The 25,029-nt window shown below is 30.4% G+C and overlaps 2 protein-coding genes across 3 annotated transcripts in view; one reads left to right on the plus strand and one right to left on the minus strand.

Moving 5' to 3' along the window:
• LOC107453333 (transketolase) overlaps nucleotides 1-2,981 on the minus strand; it is a 52,428-nt gene extending 49,447 nt beyond the window's left edge. The window contains exon 1 of the mRNA XM_071177103.1: nucleotides 2,709-2,981. Within this exon, the coding sequence (XP_071033204.1) occupies nucleotides 2,709-2,830 (122 nt within the window). The 5' untranslated portion in view covers nucleotides 2,831-2,981. The remainder of the gene's footprint in view (nucleotides 1-2,708) is intronic.
• Nucleotides 1-25,029, plus strand: part of LOC107453332 (uncharacterized) — a 53,950-nt gene that overhangs the window by 2,129 nt on the left and 26,792 nt on the right. The window lies entirely within an intron of this gene.

Consider the following 25,029-nt stretch of genomic DNA (forward strand, 5'->3'; position numbering starts at 1 on the left):
ATTTCTAATTGTTGTAGCTGAATAAAAAAAAAGGCATATTGAGAAACATTATGAGCAACATGGTATTCTTTAGTTAAAGATAACAAATCGCCGCTTCATTTGACATAGTTCTTAAAACGGAGATAAAGGCAAAGTGCTTTTAATTAGGAGGGATTAGTATTATTATTTTTAATTTTTTTGAGATTTTATAACCAATTAGTGCAAATCTAAAATGATTTTGATATCAATTTGCTTAAGGAATAACAATCGATTTCGTAATTTTGCAAAATAAAACTTAGTAAGCAAATGTTTTTTTGCTTGTTTTTTTTAATTTTGAGAAACTTCCCATTTTGACTGATTCATTTATTACTTTATGTTTAAAAATATCTCCTTACTGCAAATAAAATTTCATTTTAAGGTAACAAATCTCTTTTCTACAAAGAGGGTTAAGCTCAATATAAAACAAATGATTATACAATATTGCTTTGTCCAATTTTGTTTTTCTGGAAGAAAAAGAATAAAACATGAAATTGACCATAATCCAACTTTAAATTTGTGGCTCATCAATCTTCAATACAGGTATTTATTTATTCCAAATTATTTCTTCCAGAAAACTGGTTTTTATTGTTCATATTAATGATAAAAATCTCTTTTTCAAATTTAACCTAATTTTATGAGTGGTAAGCCATGCGCTAAATCTTCAACGCTTTGTCGCTTACATTGACAATAGGAAAAAACATACTTTGTGGCTATTAAGTGCAGATTTTGGTGATTTATTTATTGTTTGAACGTGAAAAAATTATAAAATTTTATTATATTTATATTTACGATCTAATTTTTTAAATAATTTTTAACCAACTTGTTGCTTATTTTGTAAACTATAAATTATGTAACAAATAATTAAATGGATTAAAAATTTTAAAAACTATATTTTTGAGGAGAACTAAAAAGGTTGAAATAATTTAATTTTCATTCCACCATAAGCAAAAAATCTAAGGCACATCATTTGGAAAGACGTGAGGAGAATTTTTAGTGGTAAATGGAAGTTAATTATAAAAGTGTTTTTGAACTACACTTTTCGTTTTAGATGAGAATAAAACTGAGTTAATTTTATTTATTTTATTAACTTGTATGTGCAATTCTCAAAATTTTTGATTATTTTAATTTATTTTGTTTTTAAATCAGTGCTTGTATGTTTATATTATGCTGTTTACTATACTGTTATACTATACGTATGTTCATACGTATACTGTAATCGAGCAAAAATCTAAAATTCAGTATTAGTACTTTAGCTATTCAGAAAATGGTCGGAATTTTGATTGACATTAAATTGAAAATATCCCAAAAAATTCTGTCTGTAGTGAACTAAAAACGATTGAAACATATATTTCCATCAGACAAAGCTCCAAACGAAATTTGAACTCTCCAGCTAATCGGAAAGTGGTTGAAATTTTGATTGCAAGTTTCCATCATCACACAAAAGGAAGGGATTTAATAAAAGCGTTATAATTAGGAAACAAATTGGTGACTTAAAACTTTGAGCTAGAATTTTTATCTGCATTGTCCTAGTGGGCACTGATGTAGAGAGGGTCACAAATTGTTCCCGTATAGGTTTCAGACCTGGGTCTGAGTTTTGAAAATTTTTAAAAAGTGTAGTTAAACATTTTATACATAAGCATAAGTTAAAATTTAGCGCATTTGAGGTTTTAAAGTGCAAATGTTTAATTTAGAACCAAAGTTCTGTGTTATTACGTTTTATGTTTGGCATTACAAAATTCAGATAAAAACGGATGAACCCAGAAGATGAAAATAAAAAGTGTACCCAAGCAAGCAAATTTTGTGCAAATTTTTACGACAATATTGCGATATTTTATGGCTATTAGAAAATGGATACACTTTTTAAAATTAAAAACTTACAAAAAAGTTCAAAGTAGTGTAGCTTTTTTAAAACAATTCGTTTATTAAACAATTGAATCTTACTCTATTTATATTATAAGCATTAACATTTGAACATTGTTGGCTACTGATCTCTGGAACTAGCAGGATAAAAAATACGTTTCAATACATATTTACCAAATTTTTTTTTTATTTTCTTTCAATTTCTTTTTATTTCGATCTTCTTATTTTTAATATTAGTATTTAATTATAGTGCAATAATAAAAATAATTTTTAAGAAACAGTAGCTCGATTTTCATTATTTTTAAGTATGATTCTGAAAGAGTTTGAGAGGCGCATTTATAAAAAAATTTATAAATCCTAAAATAATCTTATAGTAGTTTGTTTGATAATATACAACAAATGAAACTCTATCATGTTCTTTTCTTCTTTTTTTTAAACAGAACATTACATAGGAGTGTGAAAGTGACATTTTTATTAGAAACGCAATTCTTAAAATTGCATTCCATCATGTACAATACCATACATCTCAGAATAATATTTTAGCTGTTTTTATTCTGAAAGAGATAAAACTGTATCTTATATTATTTTTGAACACACACGTTTAACAATATATTGTTTCAAAGCAGTAATTACTATTGACTAATTACTGTAATTGTACTGTCATTTCTCTAAATGTATAAAAATTATTTTCTTGCATTTATTCCTACTCCTTCAACACACTTTTTTCTATTATTAATAATTAATGAATGCCTTTCTCTATTAAATTAACTAATTACTATTACTTTAAAGCATTTATTTTTTCTATTAAAAATAATTATGTATTTACTTACCCACTGCCAGCAACATTTGTAGATCGTATGCTATGGACTCTAAGCCTGTCCGCCATTGCCTCCAGCGCCACTATTTCATTTGCATTTGCGAACGAATTTTGAGAGGAGCAGTACGATCCCATATTTTAAATTATAATTTATCAAAACTTAATATAACGCAATCGAAGTAAGTTTTTATCCTGATAAAACTGATACGCGCTCGACTTCAAAAAAAGAAAGTTCCGAAATAAATGCCATTTTATTTTCGTTCCTTTCTCGGTGGCGATGAATTTTGAAAGGCATTGAATTGGAGAGTTCGAAAAACCAAAGAAGTGGAAAGTAGGCTGGCGGAATTTAAGCAAGACGGGTGAATTTATGAAAGAGGCAGGTATTTAGTATTGCAAAAGTTACTATTATTAATCTGATTGTTATGCAACAAGACATCTTTTGTACAAAAATGAACTTTAATCCTCTTTCAAATGAGTTCATTTTTAAAAACATTTATTTGCTAGAAATAATTAAAGCACGCTATTAAAATAGTGATACAATTTTATTTTACTTTATAACCGTCGTTGTACAGCGGACCCAATTTTTAGGATTTGCGACTACTTTTATTCAACTACGTAGCCCCAAAATTTTGAACGCAATCCAGAAGACAAGTGAACTTCTGGATCAAGTATTGGGAGAAATTTCTCTTAGGGGGGGGGACCTTTTGATGGAATTAATCCGCATTTGCGTTACATGGAGAGGAAAACCAAGAAAACCGCAGAACAAGGTTATCCTGATGGCAAGGGGACTCTAGCCTATGATCCGCCTACGCCTGGGTATATATTACGCCAGCACTGTGGTCAGTGCGAGCCAGGTACGGAATTCGTATCGTCCAACCATCGCTGGGATTCGAACCTAGTTCACCTCATTGGAAGGCGAATGTTCTATCCTCTCAGACACCACGATTCTGATACAATTTTAAAGATACACTGTCTTCTTTCGTGTCTGAACCTCAAACTGCATAATCTAAAGATGTGAATATAAATTTATTTTATCACTTCGAACCACCTAAGATATCTTAGAAAGAAATATGGTCAAAACTAGAAGACATTTAACGGACATAACATTAGACAAAAACAACATTTAAAGGGCTTCGGTCTCTATGAATTCACGAAAAAACTCTGTAAATTTTACCGAAGCGATTTGATAATGATTTTGGTAAAAGTAACAATAAAACATGGTTTTATAGTTTGGGATAAAATTTGGTAAATATGGTTAAATTTGGTAATTTTATCATGATGAGTTAGAGTATGGCATAAAAACTATTTATTCGGTTAAATTTACTTTTCAGTTTTGTATTTTTTACTAAAGGTGTGGAAATAAGAAGTTTAATTTTTTAAAACAGAATTTCTAGTATAACTTTACCATATGAACAGAGAAATTACTAAATAAGAATGGCTAAAATAGTGAATATTTTGGTTTTTATTACCAGATTTATGCTTCTTTTCCATTATTACATTATGGTAATTTCCCAAGAACTTTTTTATCCGTATAGGATATATTTACAGATTGGAGTTTTTGAACATCAAAGTATGAAAGAATATGGTATGTATGAAAGACTCTGGTTGTAATAGTTTATTAAAGAATGAGGTTAAATTTTTAGAGTCTTAATTTCATTTTCGCACTTGGCGTTCGTTTTTATATCTTTCTCGAATTCAGGACACAAATTAAATATTTGCAAAAAGACAAAGCTCTCAAAGATACCTACATTTGAAAATTATTTTGAGCAAAATTGCTTTTTAATAGTTATTTATTCTCTTATATTATTTTGTTCAGGCATTAAAGAATTTAAAAATTTATTTTTTATAATTTTACACTCTTTTTGGAGGAGAAGAATCCAAAATATAAGCTCAACAAAATTAGCAATCCCCTGAAAGTCACAATTACGAAAAGCTTATAATAATTCTCATTAAAATGCTGTAATGTAAATTATTAATGCTCTGAAATTATCTGACTAAATTATTTCAAAATTTGGATTTCACCACCCATAGTTTAACAGAAAACAACTACTTTTTATAATTTATTTAAAAATTTCTTAGTTATTGAAATAAACTATAATGAACCACTGACAATTATTTTTTGAATGGAGCTGTCTTTGAACAGACAAATTTTATAATTGAGTGAAAAAATAATTTTAGTTTTGGGGTAGGTAAAAAACTAGTTATGGTTAAAACTGTTTCGTTATAAATTAGTAAAAAATAGTCTTAGTGAGAATTGTTTCCTTATTTAAAAACTACTTAGTAACCTTAATGGCTATTAATTAATGGGGTTAATGACCTTCTTGTTTTGACTTCATTCTTTATGAAAAAAATAAACATTTATGTAGTCATTTCTGAATAATACTGTTTTAAATAGGCTGCTCATATTGAATAAAGTTTTTTAAATTTCAATTGAGTTAATTCTATATATATATANTTGGCCACCACTGTATATATATATATATATATATATATACTACCTTTCCATATACATATACACTTATATACACTTATAAAATCAATAGATATTATCTTAAATCATTTGTTTTTTACTTTAACTATAAAATATTTACATAACGATTTTATCATATGTTTGAAATGTTTTTAGAGGGAAAAAGGAAACATGCGTGACGTACAGTGCAAAAAATAAAAAACGGACCAACCTGAATAACTTTTGATCTCATGATCGGATCTGGGATTAATTCTTAATTATTCGAAAGGGTTAAATCAAATATGCTAATTAAATTGTCCAGGCGATATCTTAAGTTAGGAAATCAACACCAAAGCGTCCTTTCTCTGAATAGACATACCTTTTTTTGACAGATAGCGGATTTCTAACCTCCCCAAATACAGAGGATAGCCTCAATGTGGGAAATATGATCCCAATAGTTTGTTCAGGAAAGCTGTCCAAAATTTGAACCTCTTAATATTAATATTTTGTCATATTTCCCCATATCTCTAGAACTTTTTAAGCGAATTGAAAAATTTTTGTACATCATTATAAAATTCATTCATCCTAAGATAATTCCAATCAGAAAAATAACTTTTAATGAGTATTTTTCATTTTTTTATCAGTTCATTTAATATTAGGAAAAATGTTTGAATTCTAATATATGGAATTTTAAAGAATGTATTTTTACGTGACAAAATGCAAAATTTGACTGAAATCAGATTAATAGTTTCCGAAAAATCAAATTTTTTAAAGACTACTTTTTTTAAAATTCGGTTTCTCAGTAACTGTTCAACCTACTTCGCTCCTATTTTATAATTTCCCATGCAAAATTATATACGCTAAAATAATGTAACAAATTGTAAACCTTACAATTCAAAAACTTTTCGATAAATATTAAATAAAATAATAAATATTTAGTAAAATGTATATTTACATAAATTTCCTGGTTAGATCATCTTGTCCAAACGTCCACTTCATAAAAAGTTCTAAAAATTGACCAAAGAATCTTTTTTTCAAAAATGAGCTATCCATTTTCCTCAAATTTATTGATTGTCCTACTCTTAATTGGTCTAACCAGATTGTTGTATTAGTTTATTTTAATGCTTATAGAGATGAGTTTTGTCTTAAATTGGTTTCACATAGCAAAATAACATCTATTTACCATCAAAAATCCGCTCCTGACTTTAGTTTTAATATAATTTGTTGTGCATATAAAGAAAATATAAGTAAGTAATAAAAATGGTTCAATTACAAAACATTTGAGGCTTATATTTAAAATGATAAGCTCTTTTCTGATAAAATTTCTCTCCGCAAAGAAAAAAAAGATTGCTTTTCTTAGTTACTTCGTAATATTTTATCAATAGTTTATGATCAAAAGCCTAAAATTGCTCTTTTCCTATCCTTACAAAATAAGTAGAAGGCATCGCTTATAGCATCTAGTAAGGCTATTCGCCCTTGATTTCCAAAACTCAGTCGGGAGAGAAAGTCTATTATTAACTGATTTAGTTCAAAACAATAATTTTTATTCTCACTGGAGCATGAATGAAAAAAAGAAAGATCAAATGTTTAGTGAAATAAATTAGATTTTCCTGGTGCATTTTCCGGTTCAGTAACAACATAAAAACTAACATTTTCGCTGATGGCTCTCCATTTATTTTTACGATCCTGCGCATAAGTTTTATTTTAAGTTTTTTTAGGAAATACCCTAAAATAATTTCTTTTTTTATTAGAAGCAATGAAATCTTAACACCCCATGCAGCATGAAAGGGCAAATAAACGTTAAAAATCCGTTCGTCCGNCTTATCTCTGCTGCATGGGACTGATGTTTCAAGTTATACCAAAATAGTTAGGCCAAATATGTGGTCATAAGATTTACATTTGGTATAACTATTTGGCTCACAAGGTTCTGAATCAAAAAAAAAATTTCTTGGTACTTAATTCCATATAACACAATTTTCTGTGTCAATTTACGTTTAAATTTAGTTGCCTTAAAAACATAATTTAAAAAATGGCAAATGAAAAGTATGGTTATTAATTGATGTTTTTTATTCCATTTTATAACCGGTTTTGAATAGCCTACCCAATTATGAGTTTACGACAATCAATGTTCAAGTCCATAGCCTTGCAATTTTGAAAGCAACCCAGAAGGCAAGAGAACCCTTGGATCAATCATTGGAGCAAACTTACCTTCGTGGTTTATTTTTATGATGGAACTAACCTATATCTGTGTTAAAGGGAGAGGAACCACTAGCCCTACGGCAAGGGGACGCTAACCCATGATCCGTCTACTAATGGAGATATTTAACGTCAGCACTGTGGTTGGTGCGAGCCGGGTGCGAAACTCGTATCGAAGCGCCAGCGCTGGTATTCGAATTCCTGGGTTCATCTCATTACCACGACTCGCAACTGATTATTGTAATTAACCCCTTCAGGGCCCAAGTGATCACGCGATTCGACCCACGGTATCATATATAAAACGATCCCAAGATCACCCAGGCATGATCTCGATACGGTACTCTCGTATTAGTAACGTAAACCTACTCTAAAAGTAAGTAAAAACTCATTGAGTTTGAAAAAACGCTTCTTTTTCTTTCCACCGATCCTGAGGGGGTCGAAACTTTTAGTTTTTACTTTCCGCAATATCTTTGTCTTTATTTTTCTTAGCGAAAATACTTGTATATGCTGCGCCACAAGAAAAACACAGCTTAACACAAGAAGAAGAAAAATTCCTTTATTTTATAATAAAATACCGTTTATATACCGTGGTTGAACAGCTGTCCCAATTTTGAGTGAACGACTACCAGTGTTGAATTCCGTAGCAAATATTATGTTTTGTTTAATCGATAATTATTTGCTTTTAACTTATGTATTTTGTTCACTTAAATATAACTTGTTTTTAACTTCAAACTGAGTTGAGTAGCTTTCATAATGAAAACAATTAATCAATAGTACTTTTCAGTTCGCCGGGTGCAAAGAATTTAAACTATTTTTGTTTTTAATTTTTCTTTATTTAATTCCATTTTTTTTATTTTTTTTTCATTTATTTAATTTTTATTTATTTAAATTTTATTATTTAATTTAATTTTTTTCATTTTTTAATTTTTTATTTTATTTCTTTTATGTTTTTAATAAAATAAAGAAAATGAAAAAGTTGGCGTAGGCACACATTTTTTGGCTAATTTTCACTAACGCACGGCTAAGCGAAAAATACCAAGTTAACTATAATATTTTATTTTGGTCACGTAGGGGAAGCCCGGGCAAAACGGGACACCCGGGCAAGACAGGACATCATTTTTTCTTCTATGCGTATTACGGTAACGACATCTAAAGTGCGTTTTCAGAAAAAAAAAATATTGTTGCTCTCAATACGCACATGTTTCTTCGTCAGTTCACAAGGTGTTCCCGAAATGCAAGCATTGTTTTGTTTTTCTTACAACGTGTTAAAATATTTTTCCAGGTTTGTATGCTGTTATTATTTGTTTAATACATAGCAATAAATTTTTCACATTTGTGGCATTGTAGTGTTATTATTGTTCAAACATATTGAGTAGTGAAAATTAAAATTTATTTGTTTAAACAAATTTGCAGATATCTTTTTTTAAAAATATACTATCCGGGCAAGATGGGACAGCCAAAGTAAAATAAAAGAGTAAAATAAAAATTAAACTCTCCGGATTTGGCAAAAAGCATAAAAAATAAGGTAATATTACAAAAAAATATATATAAACTAGCAAATATAACGCACTGTTACTGAAGACTGGATTCAATGCTCAGATTGCTTCAGATTCCTTTATTCTGACATTAATTTCTGTGATTTTTGAAATATAATTATGTGTCCCATCTTGCCCGGGTAGCACGGGCAAGATGGGACAACGTTCTATTTCTGTTTATGCTAAGTTATTATTATTGAACTTTATTATTTATTTATTTTCTGTATGAGATAAGTAAGAGCAATGTTCCCACCATATGTTTACAATAAAAAGATATAAAATTGCTCTAGTTTACTATTTTTTAAACCAAGTTTCCTTAAGCGGTCCATCTTACCCGGTCTTCCCCTAACCATCGTTTATTATTTTGCTTGAAATGAAGTTTTTAAATTGCTTTATAGTGAAAACATTTAACTACACTATTTTATTTCACTATAATCATATTTTGTTTAAACTTGATAAAAACGCAAACTATTTCAAACGTTTTTTTAAAAAAAAAATTGATAAAAATAAAATCACATTATTGTTGCTATTTATTGCTAGAATGTCGAAAGTGCGTTGTAATACTCAAAACTTTCCCCATATTTTGAATACCAATGTATGATGAATCATCAATACCCTTTATACAACTGTTTTTAACATTCCTACTCTAACCCAAAGAAAATATTCTTCTTGTTTTTAATCTTTTGATAATCTTTTGAAGAATTTTCCAGTTACTGTACTCTTGATTCAACATAATAAATCCGTCATAGCTTATTAACATACGAAAGGTGAAAAAAATAAGTTTTTAGAAACTAAAATTTAGTTCCTTATCTAAATAGTGTGTTTACAGGAAGACCCTTGTATCCATAAATAATTGTGTTTTTTCTTCAATTTATCTCATTATTTTTACACTGAGGAAGATGATCAACGTCATTTGAGAAAAATAACATGCTAAAATTACAACCAAAAGGGGAAATAACGTAAGTAACATTTGTATTTCAAATCATCCTATTAGATGTAAAAAATAGAGAGAAAAAAAATCGAAAATGGATTTCAGATAATAAAAAATGAGACTTATAAGACAGCTTTATTTACTGATGCTAAAAATATGTAGCGAATGTTTATCTTCCAATGTTTAAGGTTGAGCTCTATGCATTATTTAAAAGTGAAATATTTTTTTCTGAGTCATGTCATAGAAATAAAATTTTTGCTTTCATGAAAATTAACTAGTCGAGGTAAATTTCGTTCATTTTAAATTTTCTTCCATTAAATTTTGATTTAATATTGATTTATTATTATTAAAATACTATACCACTAATATAATCAGAAAAATATTAAGTTTGTTCCCCTTAACAATTTTTTCCCTCACGTTTCGCCTTATGTTTCCTTCACTTTCACTTAGCGTTTTCGTAGTATTGTTAAAACTAGTTGTAAGGGAAGAAAAAAAAACTATTTCATTCGTTTACAAAACTCTCTCTTACTCAAATCTTATTAATTACAAAAAAAAAAAAATATAAAAAAAAAAACATTTTAGTGAAACTTTCATCTACTTCAACAAAGTTACTTTGAATCACAAAACCGAAAATTGAAGTAAAATCAATCCAATATTTTCTGACAAATAAGAATTCTAGATAATCGTATTTTTTAATTGTTATTTATGTCTTGAAAACCATGGAACCGATTCTGTTCTAGTTCAGAATTTTGACATTTAAATTTGTATTGTTTTGTGATGATATAATTCTTTTCCTACCATACAAATAAAAATTCAGTTATTTTTACATTATAAAATCAATATTTAATTATTAAAATTATTTTTTGAGTGAAGTAATCTTTAGATAATAGAACTTTATAAGCAATTATTTGGGTCAAACAATCGACCTATCGACTGACGGATGACCATAAATTTTTAAGATAGTGAAAATCCGCCATAACTCTGATAAAAACAAAGCATTTATTTTATTAGAAAAAATGCGTTTTTGTGCCTGATTTTGTAACTAAAATAAGTTCTTGAATCAATTTTTTATTTTATTTTATAACCGTCGTTAAACAGCTGACCAAAGTTTAGGCTTACGGCTACTTAGTAGCCTAGCAATTTTGAACCCAATCAAGAAGACAAAGGAACTCCTGGATCAAGTGTTGGGAGAAATTCGCCTTCGTGGGGAACTTTTTTATGGAAGTAATCCGTATTTGCGTTACATGGAGAGGAAAACCACAAAAACTTCTCAGGTTTAGCCTAACGGCAGGGGGACTCTAATCTATAATCCGTCTACCACTGTGGATATTTTGCGTAAGCACTGTGGTCGGTGCGAGCCGGGTGCGGAATTCGTTCGACCAGTCATCTCTGGGATTCAAACCCGGTTCCCCTCATTGAATGGCGAACGCTCAATCCCCTACGGCTCCACCTTAACAAATTAATATTATAGTTATAACCGTCGTTGAACAGCCGACCCAATTTGGGTTTACGACTACTAATGTTCAACTCCGGAGCCTTGTAAATTTGAATCAATTTTGAAGACAAGGAAACTCCTGGATCAATACCCCCAGAGGTATGATTTGTTATGGGAACATGGAGGACTTTGTGACTAGACAGATTTAACGTGTATCAGTCACCATTTACTACTCGGGAAGCCTTCGGCGACCGGGATTGAACCCACGACCTTTTGCACAATGGCCCAGTGACCTACCCCGGCCCCTAATCGATCAATAGGCATATTTATGGCAAGAGCCATGAGTTTGAATCCCGCAGGATGAAGGATCCCCACACATTAAATGGTGACTGGTGTATATTTAATCTGTCGTGGTCTTCCAAGTTACCGTAACAAATTAGTGCCTCTGGGGGTACTGAATTAGCGATTTGTCGTTCTCTGGTTCAGCTCAAAATTAAAATCTGTGGATGAAAGAATGGAGTAAGATTGGGTCCTCCCTGTAAAACGGACTGTGACATGTATGTGGCTGAAGTTGTAGTCCTGGACGTATATGGTTCTATTGAAAAAACAAGGAACGCACCCTCTGCCTGAAAATTTGGTTGATTTCAAGTGGACTTGCTGGTATGTGCAGTTGGCATAAATAACAACATATATTTAAGGTGCATCTTTATAAGCATTAAAGCTACAATTTAGTACCCGAAATTTCTACCATTGCATTAAAAAAAATTTTACTTTGCATTAACAACAAAACTGAACTTATGCAATTATTTAAAAAATTGATAGTTGGGTCATATTTTCTATTATCGTGCATAAAGCATTTAAAACTTGAATGCACGATATTACGGTTTACCTTGGTCCAATATTGTTGCCTTTATTATAATTCCCTGTTCAACCAATTTTTTAAAAAAAGAGTATTAATTTTAATTTAAATAATTTTTTGCAGCAAACATATGCACTTAAAAATTCTCAAGTATTAAGTTATAAACTTTTTTCGTTAATTTCCTTGATTGTGAAAACAATTTTTTTTGCGTTCTAAGAAAAACATCATTTTATTATGGTTATTAAATCCCTTCTCTGGCCAATTTCGTCAAAACGTAAAAAAAATGAAATCGCTTGTAGCTATAACGCCTTCAATAAAGTTCTAAAAAGGAACAGTTATCGACCAACTTTTATTTCAAAACTTGGCAAATGAAACGATTGACGTCAGGTCGTAAAATAGCCAACCATGAAATTCTTCGTAGTCGTATTGTTACGGAGACACCTTTAATGTTGTTTCCTTCTTTTTAATTATCTTTCCTCGTTAATAGCATCATGCACGCAAAATAGAAGTTAGTAAAACGTAGTCACTCAAACGAACTGATTTTTCAGAATATAGCCGAGATATATTTCACAATTCATGAACTATATAGGGTCGTTGTTGAAAACCCTATATTGCATCATCGTAAAAGCAGTTTTTTTAATAAAAAAAAATTACTAAGAAGCCAAGTCCCTGTTTGCTTCCGCCCACTAATCAGAAGATTTAGTTGTTTCTCGGCTTAAAACAATTCATCTAGGAAAGTTGAAATAATTCACGTAAAATATATGTACTAAAGAAAATTCTGTTTGATAATGCTTGTGCCCCTACTTCCCATGTCCTAACATTTCCTTATAATTCTATAAATAAACATAGATAATTTTGCTTAATAAATAATTTTTAAAATGAAATTTAATTAACTAAAGGAATATTGGAAAGGAGAATTGAGTTTACAATAGTAATTTAATGTTTTTGCTCACCAAACAGGCTTATAAATTAAATACAATGTGTGCATGAAGCTGATCATTCAATGGGGTAGCTGCAAATGACGTAGTGTGGGTATCTCGATCCTGATTGGTTGTTGAAACGTGCCATTTGTTTACGTTAGTAACTGTTATCTCCATTCTATTTCGAGTAAGCCAAGCCCGTCAAGTATAAATTCTCTTAAGTGACACATTCTATATTCTTTGACAAAAATTCTTTCAGAAAGATTTCAATTCTTTCACTATATATTTCTTGCATAACATAAAGACAGACACGAAGCCATGTAGAACATAAATAAACTAATTATGCATCGAAATTGCCAGATACACAAAACAAAAATATATCACGGTTACTATAAAAAACTTAAACAAATAATAAATCTAAGTTAAGTAAAAGACATAAATGAGAAAGAATTATATTTCAACAAATTCGATGAGCTATACGGCACTGTATTTAATTTACATCACGTTAATTAATATTCTAACTTATATGAAAAATTTAGCTCAACTTTAACACACCACTTTGTTTATAAACGATCACCTGGCGCTGACGTCATTGGTCACAAGTGTGGGTATTACTGATCTTCTTCTTGAAGAGCGAAGTACCCAATTCTAAATCATATAACAAATCTCTTTTGTATATTTATCGAATTCGCGCCAATAAGTAATGTTTGTAAAACGATCAATAACTTTTGACACTGTTTTAAATAAGTTTAAAATGTAGCGTTATAAGAAAATATCATAGCATTACATAATAAAGATGTTGTTGTAGTTCATTTACGTCGCACTAAAGCTGCACAATGGGTTATTGGCGACGGTCTGGGAAACATCTCTCAGGATGATCCGAAGACATACCATCACAATTTTGATCCTCTGCAGAGGGGAGGGCACCCCCGCTTCGATCGCCCGACGACCTGCACGTGAAGTCGAGCACTTTACGGTAGAACAGTTTAACGAGGACCAATACCGCACACCCTCAGCTCCTACGCAATCTGATCCAAGTGGTCACCCACCCGCACACTGACCGCAGCCAGTAATGCTTGACTTCGGTGATCTGCTCGGAACCGTGTCTTAACGATCGGTCCACTGCGGGACACATAATAAAGAAACAACTATTTTAGTTCTGAACTCTTTATTTCGAGAACAATAAAAATCAAAAACGTAATAACAGCAGATTAGTATAAGAAAAATAAATGTTAAATAATATCAAAAAAATTTAATAAGAAAACAATACCTATACGAAATTTATTAATTTTATACTGATGACAATCAAAATATTTTGGTCATTAATGTAGGAAATCTGGATCCTAACATTTGGCTTTCTGGCCAATAAGGATGTATACCTGCCATGGAAAATTGAGACATTATTTTATTCACCTTATTCCCAACCGTGTTTCATGTTCTCCTCGGTAGGGGGCAGTATCAGAGTTTGTTACAACTTCCGGTAGAAGATTCAGGTAGAAGAATTTCTAATGCTGTAAACTAAATTGAGTAAATATACATCGCAACGATCAGGTAATTGCATATCAATGTAGGATAATTTCTCAAAATACTTTTTTTTCGTGTCTTTATTAAATATTTTAAAATATGAAGAACACATTTTTTCGCAAAAATACAACACAAAAATTAAATTCAAAAATCTTTTAAAATTGCGATAACTTTCGAACAAATTTGAATTTCAAAAAAATAATAATAATAATAAAATAAAAAAATAAAGAAAGAACTCGATTTATGATTGAAAATGGCCCTTTCAGCGCACCAAATTTTATCTTTGTTGTTTCATTGTACTGGTCAATAAATCGGCCAACAAAGCTTTTTTTCATTTTTTTTATTTTTTATAATTTTTTATTATTTTATATCGGTTGATAATCTTCGAATATAATAATCGAATCTAAATTTTTTCATCCCATCAAATTCCTTTAAGTTTTTTCTACACACCCTCGTCATTTCACGTTTTTAAATCTAGTAGATTTTTCCCAGTGAGAAAAATGCAATGAAACGCAAAAAAAAAAAAAATCAAAAGCTATTCCTATGCTGGTCGTCGGCCTTTTACTATTTTTTATAGGGAGATAATAGCTTATGCTTAGTTATTCTAGTTTTCCTTGTTTGGTTTATGATTCTACTAGGATGTTCTTAATATATATACACATTGTCCTTGAAAAAAATTTGCAGAATCCTTGTCAATAATGAATATTAAATGTTAGTTAACTGCCCGAATAAATATTTAAGTGACTCGTGGCTAAGTGATTAAATATTTAAGTACTCCACTCGTGGCATTTATTTCAAAATTCAGTAGAAATCGTGGCAATAACATGAATTCAAAAAGTTGAGTTCTGTATAAAATTTTTGAAAAATTGGTCTTTGAATTAAATAAAATTTAATATAACACTCGGTATTATTTTCTTGTCAAAAAAAATCAATAATGGATTTTGCTTCTCAGGAGTGGTCATCCTTTAGAGGTCAGTGTCAACTGCAAAGGATTTATCCATTGTTACCAAGCGACAATTCAAGCTCACGCGGCAAATCCGCACGATTACAACTTAATGTGACAACGCAATAAAACAATTAATAAGGCATCATTTTTCCACTTCGTTGATAAAGAACATGGATAGCCTCTCCTCTGTAAACACAAACTCTCTTAAAATTCCGCAGAATAAACATCACGAGCTTGATGTAGAGAAGGATTTTATGACTTAACAACGTCATTTAGAGGCATGGGGATATACCTGAACGAAAATTCGAATCGCTTTCACAAGAGAAGATATCATTCGAAAAAGAGATGTCAATTTTAATGGGAAGTTCTGAATGGTGTAATCCGGTTTGATCTGACAAATACTGGCTTCGGACTTTAGGACTAATAAATGAGGAAAATCATGATACACATTTCGCAATGTAAGAACTGTTAAATAACTGTTATGTCATCTGCACTGAAATTAAAGATTGTCGTTGTTTGATTTAAATTGGAAGGTATACATGAAGGTCACTCATGCCATAAAAATAGAATGACAAAAATTCTTTTTCTTTTTTAAAGTTTATAGTTATGGTGCGGTTTTTTAAAAAATGAATTCGCTGTATTTGGTTTTAAGGGAAATTTCAAACTGTTAATAAATTAAATTTTACTTCTGGGGCAATTAGAAAATTACTTGACAATTTGGGCATTCTTATATTGGCGAAAGGCATGCTCAAACTCCGTTTTAAGGAGCTTAGAACTTAATCTTAATGATAAACTAAATTTCAGTATCCTTAAACATCCAATTAGAATAATAATAATTAACTAATTGATCACAACGTTGAATTGTTAGATAACTGTTATGACGTCTAAATTGAAATCGAAGATTAGCTTTGAAAGATACATATGAGATCACTGATGTCATTAAAGTAGAATGTCAGAAACTCATGCGTATGAGGACACTGATACTATAAAAGTAGAACGTAAGAAACTCCTGCATATGAGTGCATAAATTTTATAAAAGTAGAATGTCAGAAACTCATACATATGAGATCACTAATGTCCTGAAAGTAGAACATCAGAAACTCATGCATATGATGAAACTGAAGTCATAAAAGTAGAGCGTCAGAAACTCATACATGGGTCATTCTCACTGAAAAGGTATAAATAGACTGAAAAAATTTTTCTTAAATTAAAGTAATTAAAAAAGTGATAAAAATTACATAAATGCCTTTATTTATTTTTGTTATATGTCCTGATAATAATGGTCAAGTTTTCTATTTTATTTTTTGCAAGATTTAAAATATTTCAAATTCAACCTTTCCACGGAGGCGATGTAATAGTCAACGGAGGAGACATTTTATGTTATAAAATGTCAATGAAGACTAATTCATTAATTATAGGGTACAACTGATATGAGTTTAACATTAATAAGTAAATAATAAAATATTTCATTATTAGAGATAGAGCTACTTCCGATTAATCATGCTGCTATGAGAGGAAATATCCATTTTTTACCTAGGTGTACAATTTTTTAAGTAACTCTCCAACTCTTACTGAATATTAATAAATTAAAATGTAAAGACTATTGAAATAAAAATTCAGACTCCACATGAAAGTTGAGTGTTAAGGGTACTCTTTTATAAACATTTTGTGCAAGTTGAACATACTGTCATCCAAGTAACGTTTTTGTTTTTTCTCTTTTCTTCTTGTTATTCTTTTTTCCCTGGGCACAAACGGCTTGCTCTGTCAATTTCTAGAAATTTAAGTACATTTAATCATGATTTTTCTGTTAAATCTTTTGCTGATACAGATTTTAAAGTTTCTTGCTTTTTTTTTTTTTAACTTTCTTCAAACAATATAGGGTTTTCATTTAATTTCTGTCTATTTTTTTTATAGCTAGTCTCATGCTAAGTTTTTTCTGTTCCCTTCTCTCTTGCATTTGAACATTTGATTGCTTTCTTTTTTTACATTTTGGTTTTGTCATTTTTTTCCCTAAAATTTGAAGAGAAAAAAAAAATGTTAAACATCACAGAAATTATTTAGAAAAATTCCCATTATTTACTTCTCCGATAAGAAAAAGTCAAACTTAATTGATTTTCTTTAAAAATACAAACAAATTAACACATTTGTTCCATTTTAAACAATATCAATTAAAAGAAAATAGTTTTTTAATTATTAAAATTGTATTATGGTTATCTAACACATAGTCTCTTCCAGTGACCGTGTCTTCTCCTCCGTGGACTTGTTATGTCCACTGAGGGGACGTCCACGGAGGAGACAAAAACTAGTTCTTGAATCTTACTGATTTTTGATTTTAAAATTACATAAATGGCGCAGTTCTTTTTATTAAATATGCTATTTCTGCAATCTAAAATTCATCTATCAAAAATAAAATAATTTTCTCTTACCTCCTTTATGATGTTCACGGAGTATACGGTGAGAACTTAGCCAAACCCCAGTTGAACACAACAATCCAAAACTGACACCAAAGAGAACAAAAACAACTGATAGTTAACATTAGAAAATAGAATGGTTACCTTTCTCAGCAGCTGTCTTATAGGGATTTCACATATGCTGCCCTTTATTGCATATTTACCGAACTATATTAATTGTCCATGGAGGGAGATTTCATTTTTAATGGACAAAGTTTACAAGTCATTTATTTTATAAAAATAAATTTTAAAAAAAATATTAAATAAAAAGATACTATAAACATTTAACTAGTTAAAACTACAAAAATCATTAAAATGACATTTAAATTGTTTAACAGCCATTAAAAATTATTTTGTGTCACAGACGTAGGGACGTCCACGGAGGGGATTTTGAAGTTATGTTTATTTAAAAATAAGAATGAAATATTAAATAAATTTATCAGAAATGCATATGATTTGTTAGTTAGAACTTTACGAAAAATTGTGAAGAAAAATATTAAGAAATCTGTTGTATTTCCTAATATTTATTTCTAAGGGACTTAAAAAATCACCTTTTTGTGAGAATGACCCACATACGAGTTCATTAATGTTATAGCAGTAGAATGTCAGAAACTTTCATTCTCTTGGAGTTAAGGGCATTTCATTTTAAAATTAATATGATTACTTAATTTTGTGAAAGTTTTTCACCTACAAATAGCTTGAATTACTTTTACCTTAAACATCCCATTATTGATAAACACCTGAGTTATTTATGATATATTTTGTCAGTATCGGTTTTCTTGTATTTTATATTTCCGGAGTTAATCAGCCAATCCGTGTCTCCATATCAGATATACGGCTATCTATGTCCATATTCAACACCACAGCTTTATAATTTTGAACCTAACTTAGAAGACAATGAAACTGCATTGGGACAAATTTGCCCTCGTGGAAAACTTTTTGCTCGACATTTTAAAAAATTTCAAGAATTAACTTCAAAAGATGGTTAGAGATCTAAACCATGCTCACCCGTCTGTCACTAGAAATAATTCTCGTCAGCGTGATGGTCAGCGGGAGTCGGGGGTAGTACCCTGACTAACTGGTCATCTTCGGTATTCGGAACTATATCGGCTCATTGAGATGCAATCACTCTGTTCTTTAATCCTTTATTTCCAGTTGATTGCAACTTCCTTTCTGTCATTACTCCCCCTTTCTCTAATCCACAACTTATTATCAATATTTAGCCTAGCTCATCTCCTCTTGTTAGCTCGTTAAATCCTGTTGCAACTCAATTGATTTTGCAATATTCCTATACTTCTATTCACTATTCATGTCAGCTTTGATAATGGTATTCATAATTACACCGAAGCAATCAGATGTTAACTGCATTAATTGTGCTTTACTCGATTTTAAAAACGAAACGAAACTTAATGGCATGACAGCCCAAAGAGGGTTAATGCCTACTGTGCCCATATCAGTTTTCTTGACCTCAGGCTCTGGGATGCAGGAACAGATGTTCCTGTTGGAACGTGGAACCCCCAATTTTTAGTTCACAAGCATGCTTGCCACTCATTTTATCGATCCATTGAAGCGATGAAAGGCTGTGTCAACATTGCCCGGCCCGAGGATCAAACCCAGGACCTGTGGCACGAGAACGAGAAGCGCTTGATTTTAACAATACGAATAGTTATACTTAAGATCAATTACTGTAAAGTTAGAATTTAAATAATCAATGGTATGCCTTAAATGGTGGAAGTGATATTTTAAGCAGAAAAAATGCATGCACAGACAAGTCTAAAATTGAGAGCGGTATAATTATTTGATAATAGGATTTCTCTCTGACTTAAGAGGACGTCATAGATTTGCCTAAACTCACTTTTTCTAAATTAACACCTCTGCAGAGGATCAAAATTGCGATGGCATGTCTTTGACGCACATTACAATGCCAAGGGAGACTCATTTATCCGAAGGGGACCGAGATAGAAGTTTAGCTATTAAAGAAATGGGCATGAGTGGTTCTCAAATTACAAGAAAAATAAGAAGGCTCAAGGCAGAAGTGATTAGTTTTTTTTCTTCAGAAACCTGAAAGTTATGGCAGTAAACAGCGGCTTGGAAAGCAAAGCAAAAATTCATCAAGGCAAGAAAGACGAATCTGGAACCTTACTTGGTATGGTTAGAAGTCATCTGCACAAATTAAAAATGAAATGCAGTTACCATTTAGCATTTGCAGAGCTAATTGCTCATTTGGCATTTGCAGAGAAACATCATAAAAAAAGTACGAATGGGAGTGATGTGGTCTTTCCTGATATGAAGTTTAATTCGCATGGTCCAGACGGCTGTCGATATTTTTGGTACGACTTTCGGACTAAGCCACACTTATTTTCCAAACATCAATTTGGTGGTGGGTCTGTTATGGTTTTAGAGCTTTTACAGCAAGCCGTACTACTTCAATCATATTTGAACAAACTAAATTGAATTCAAATATGTATCAGGATATATTAGGATATAATTTATTGCCTCTTGCTCCTCTTATAACGTCCGGAGGCAGGACCTTCCAACAGGATACTGCGGCAGCTCATACTTCATGCTCAACTAAATCCTGGATGAAAGCAAATGAGATGAATGGCCATCTCGTTGCTCAGATCTGAATCCGGTAGAAAACCTTTGGGGCATGTTAGGAAGCGAAGTTTACAGATCTGGCCAACAATTCAAGAGCAAGTCGGATTTGACTGATACAATAATAAACTCAGTGGCGCGACAGCCCTAGAGGGCCAAGGCNAGAGGGCCAAGGCCTATTGTGCCCATCTCAGTTTTCTTGACCTTGGGCTCTGAGGTGCAGGAGCAGATGCTCTGGTCAGGTGGTCAGCCGAAAGCGGAACCTCCAGTGTTTAGTTCCCAAGCATGTTTGGTACTAATTTTATCGACCCACTGAAGGGATGAAAGGCTGAGTCAACCTTGCCCGGCCCGAGGATCGAACCCAGGACCTGTGGCACGAGAACGCGAAGCGCTTGATTTTTAACAATACGAATAGTTATACTTTAGATCAATTACTGTATAATCTACGGCTATATTATAAAATAAAACCGTATAAGTACTTTCTTCATATCTTTCACCACTTTTTTAAGTGACCATTGAATCTCATTAAAGTTCAGAATCCGTGTCAACATTCCACAAAAACACGCTGTTAAAAGTTTAAATAGATTAAGTTCAATTGAAATTAAATAAAATAAAGTTTGAAAGAAGTTTACAGATTTTAAAAAGCAAGTCTTGTAAGCGAACTAAAAAGGACAAATAATTCTATTTTTGTCAACGAAAATTATAGGTAATATCATTTTTGTAATAAATTTCCATATCCACCAAAAAAAAATTTCCACATGTTTCGTAAGCGATGATTCCAATATTTTTAATTCTATGTGCATTTTGCATTTACAGTCCATTAAGAAAATACACTTTTTAAAGTTTTTAAATATTTCTTTCAATACTTAATTTTATTCTCAAAGTTAGTTTATATCAAAACTCAGTCTATTAAATTCTTATCAACAATTTTCATTTATAAATTACGTACTTTTCTCGATAGAGATACTTAACCACGTAGACTATTTAGCAATTTTAAACACCTGCTAAATTATCAAAGTCTTGTTTTTTCATTTATTTATATCGATTATATCGACGGATAATTTTATACTTTATTAATATTTAATTTCACTTATAACGCTAGTAAATATCAAAACTGAGTCTATTAAAGTCTCATCAATCATTATTTATCTATAAAACACGCACTTTTGTCTATAAAGAGATTTAACCTGGTAGAATAAGTATCGATTTTTAACGCCTGCTAAATTATCAAAAACTTTGTTTTTTTTTTAATCCATATCGATTGCATCGACGCATAATTTAGTATTTTATTAAAATGTAATTTTAACTCATAACGTTAGCCTGTATCAAAATTGAGTCTAATTAAAATCTTATTATATTTTCAACTATAAATTACGCAAATTTTATATTTTATTAATTTCACTCTTAATGTTTGCCTGTATCAATACTAAGTCTATTAAAATGTTAGCAATCACTTTCAGCTATAAATTACGTACATTTTATACTTTATTAATATTTAATTTCACTCTTAAAGTTTGCCTATATCAAAACTAAGTCTTTTAAAATCTTATCAATCATTTTCATCCATAAATTATATTCTTTTGTCTATAGAGAAATTTAAGCACGTAGACTATGTAACAATTTTAAACACCAGCTATAACATCAAAATCTTGTTTATTTTTCTCTTTTTTATATTGATTACATTGGCGCATAATTTATTATTCTATTATCATTTAATTTCACTCCTGCATCAAAACTGAGTTTATTAAAATCTTATCATTTTCGTCTGTAAAACACGTCAATAAAGAAATTTAACCACGCAGACTACTTAGCAGTTTTAAACGCCTGCCAAATTATCAAAAACTGTATTTTTTCTTTCTTTTTCATCGATTACACTTGAGCATAATTTCAATAAAATGAAATGAACAAATACGTCAATAAAAGAAAAGATAGAGAGTAAATATTCTTTGCTTGGTTATGTCAAATTTGAAGTATTCGTCCGCTTTAGAAAGCTTTCACAGATAAATCACCATCTTATCTCGAAAGCTTTGAAACACTCTTCAACACTTTCCGTTAAAATAACAGAAAAACAAAGGATTAAAACTAATTGTTTTCTAGTGATATGATATAATTATAAATTAAAAGGTTAGATGGAAAGATAGAGGACAAAAGTATTACGTGACATTTGTTTTGCTTTGAGGTCTGCTTCTTGATCAAAAATACTAAAAAAATTCTAGAAAATACCTTTACTTTATCTTCCACTACATGCAAATTCTACCATAAATTAATTTGGATAAAAAAAAAAGAAAGAAAAGTTTTTTAACTAACTCACCTTTTCAAAAATGTGATAAGTCGAAATGTGAGCAGTTATTATTATTTTTTTTTAAGTATTAGTCCATTTTATTAAAAGGAAAAACTGTTTTTCTTTATTGATATTCTTCCGATTAAAAAAATGAAAAATTATAATTTACTATCTGCCTTCAAGAAAGCTGGTCACACTCTTTAAATAAATAGAATTTCAAGTACTTCTGAATTCATACAGTCGAAAATGAAGATAATATATAAGTCTAGACTCTTATTGCTCAAGTAGGAGTGGATTTAACTTTTGTCTCTTACATATTCTTATTTTCAGATCTCGGACGTTTCCTCACCTTCCCAAAAATGTCATAAATCGAAATGTGAGCAGTTTTTTTAAATTGTTCTTTTTTTTTATTTTTTATTTTTATTTTATAACCATCGTTGAACAGCAGACCCAACTTTTGGGTTTACGACTACTAATGTTCAACTCCGTACCCTTGTAATGTTGAACCCAATCCAGAAGACGAGGGAACTCCCGGATCAAGTATTGGGAGAAATTTTGCCTTCGTGGAGAGCGTTTTAATGGAACTAACCAGCATTTGCTTTACATGGAGAGGAAGACCACGAGCATCACCCACGGTTTGCCTGACGGCAAGGGGACTCTAACCCATGATCCGTCTACCGCAGAGGATATTTTTACGTCAGCACTGTGGTCGGTGTTAGTCGAGAGGGCGGTTTCGTATCGACCAGACAACGCTGTGATTCAAACCCGGTTCACCTCATTGGAGGGCGGACGCTTTATCCCCTGAGCCATCTCGGCTCTTTAAAAAGTATTAATACATTTTATAAAAAAAAATTGTTTTTCTTTATTAATATTCTTACTTTAAAAAAATGGAGAATTATAATTTACTAGTAGCCTCTGGTATCCAGCTGGTCGCACTTTTTAAATAAGTGGAATTTCAAGTATTTTAAGATTTTTAGTTATGCAGTCAATAATCAAGATTATATGTAAGTCTAGACAGTTATTGCTCAAGTGAGAGTGGATTTAATATTTGCCTGTAACATATTCACATTTTTTCAGATCTTGGGCGTTTTGAGAAATTTTTCTGATTTGCCGAAAATGGGTATCGTAGTGTATTTAAATATTCTGCGTAACATATGCTGGCATTTTAAGCAAAATAAGTAATACTAGTTAGCCCAATTGTGGTTTTAATGGACAGTAAAAAAATTGGTAACTTTGTTATAATCGTGTTAGCAATTCAAACGTTCTATTGCAAGCGAATTAATTCCATTTGTAATTTTTTTTATTTTCCAAAACGAAGCGAAATTTTACTGTGATAATAGCAAAAAGTAAAATCCAAAACAATAATTTAGCTCAATGGCTCTGTTGAAGAACTAAAAGACAGATAATCAAGTAAATGAATATTTACGTTAAAAAAAAAGAAATTAAAATTCGTTTTTACATTCGTATGACACATTTAATAGATAATTTAAATAGACTTTTGAATGTCAATCAGTTTTATTTTACTTTTTTAAGACTAGACAAATATATATATTTATTTTTGCTGTTTAAAACTTTTATTTTCTGAATACTTCGACACAGGCTTTGAAACATTATTGAACTAAACCTTAAATGTAATACTATATATTACCGACTATTTTACTTTTATTTCTATTTACATTCAAGCATATAATTTTTTACGTTATTCAGGCATATAATTTTTTTACGTTTAATGCATTTAGCCAATGCTGGTGCCCAGCCTCTCGAAATTTTGATTATTTTTAGAAGTTTTGTAGTATTTTCATTTAAGGATTATAATATGCAGTTAGGGAATTAAAAATTAATGTTTAACTCTAGATTGCCCAGGGAAGTAATTTTGACTGCTTTTTAATTTCAATTAGATAAACAATGATGTATATACATCATTGTTTTACATCATTTTACTAATTACTTATTATATAACTGAAAATAATTTCAAAAATATTAAAAATTAATTTTAAACAAATTTTTTTATACATTAGTTATTCTTTCACTATGCAGTCATTTTGACTGCTTTAGGGAAATTTAGATATTTCAGTCTTTCTAGTGTCAAAAAAGATGTCAATAATAATATTTATTGATAACATTTGGAAACAAAAAGTTATACTATAAGGGTTTAATAATTTTAAACGTTATGAAATTCAAATGCCATTTGGACGAATAACAATAAGTACCTA

Source organism: Parasteatoda tepidariorum, chromosome 2 (genome assembly GCF_043381705.1).
Source record: "Parasteatoda tepidariorum isolate YZ-2023 chromosome 2, CAS_Ptep_4.0, whole genome shotgun sequence".
Lineage (NCBI taxonomy): Eukaryota > Metazoa > Arthropoda > Arachnida > Araneae > Theridiidae > Parasteatoda > Parasteatoda tepidariorum.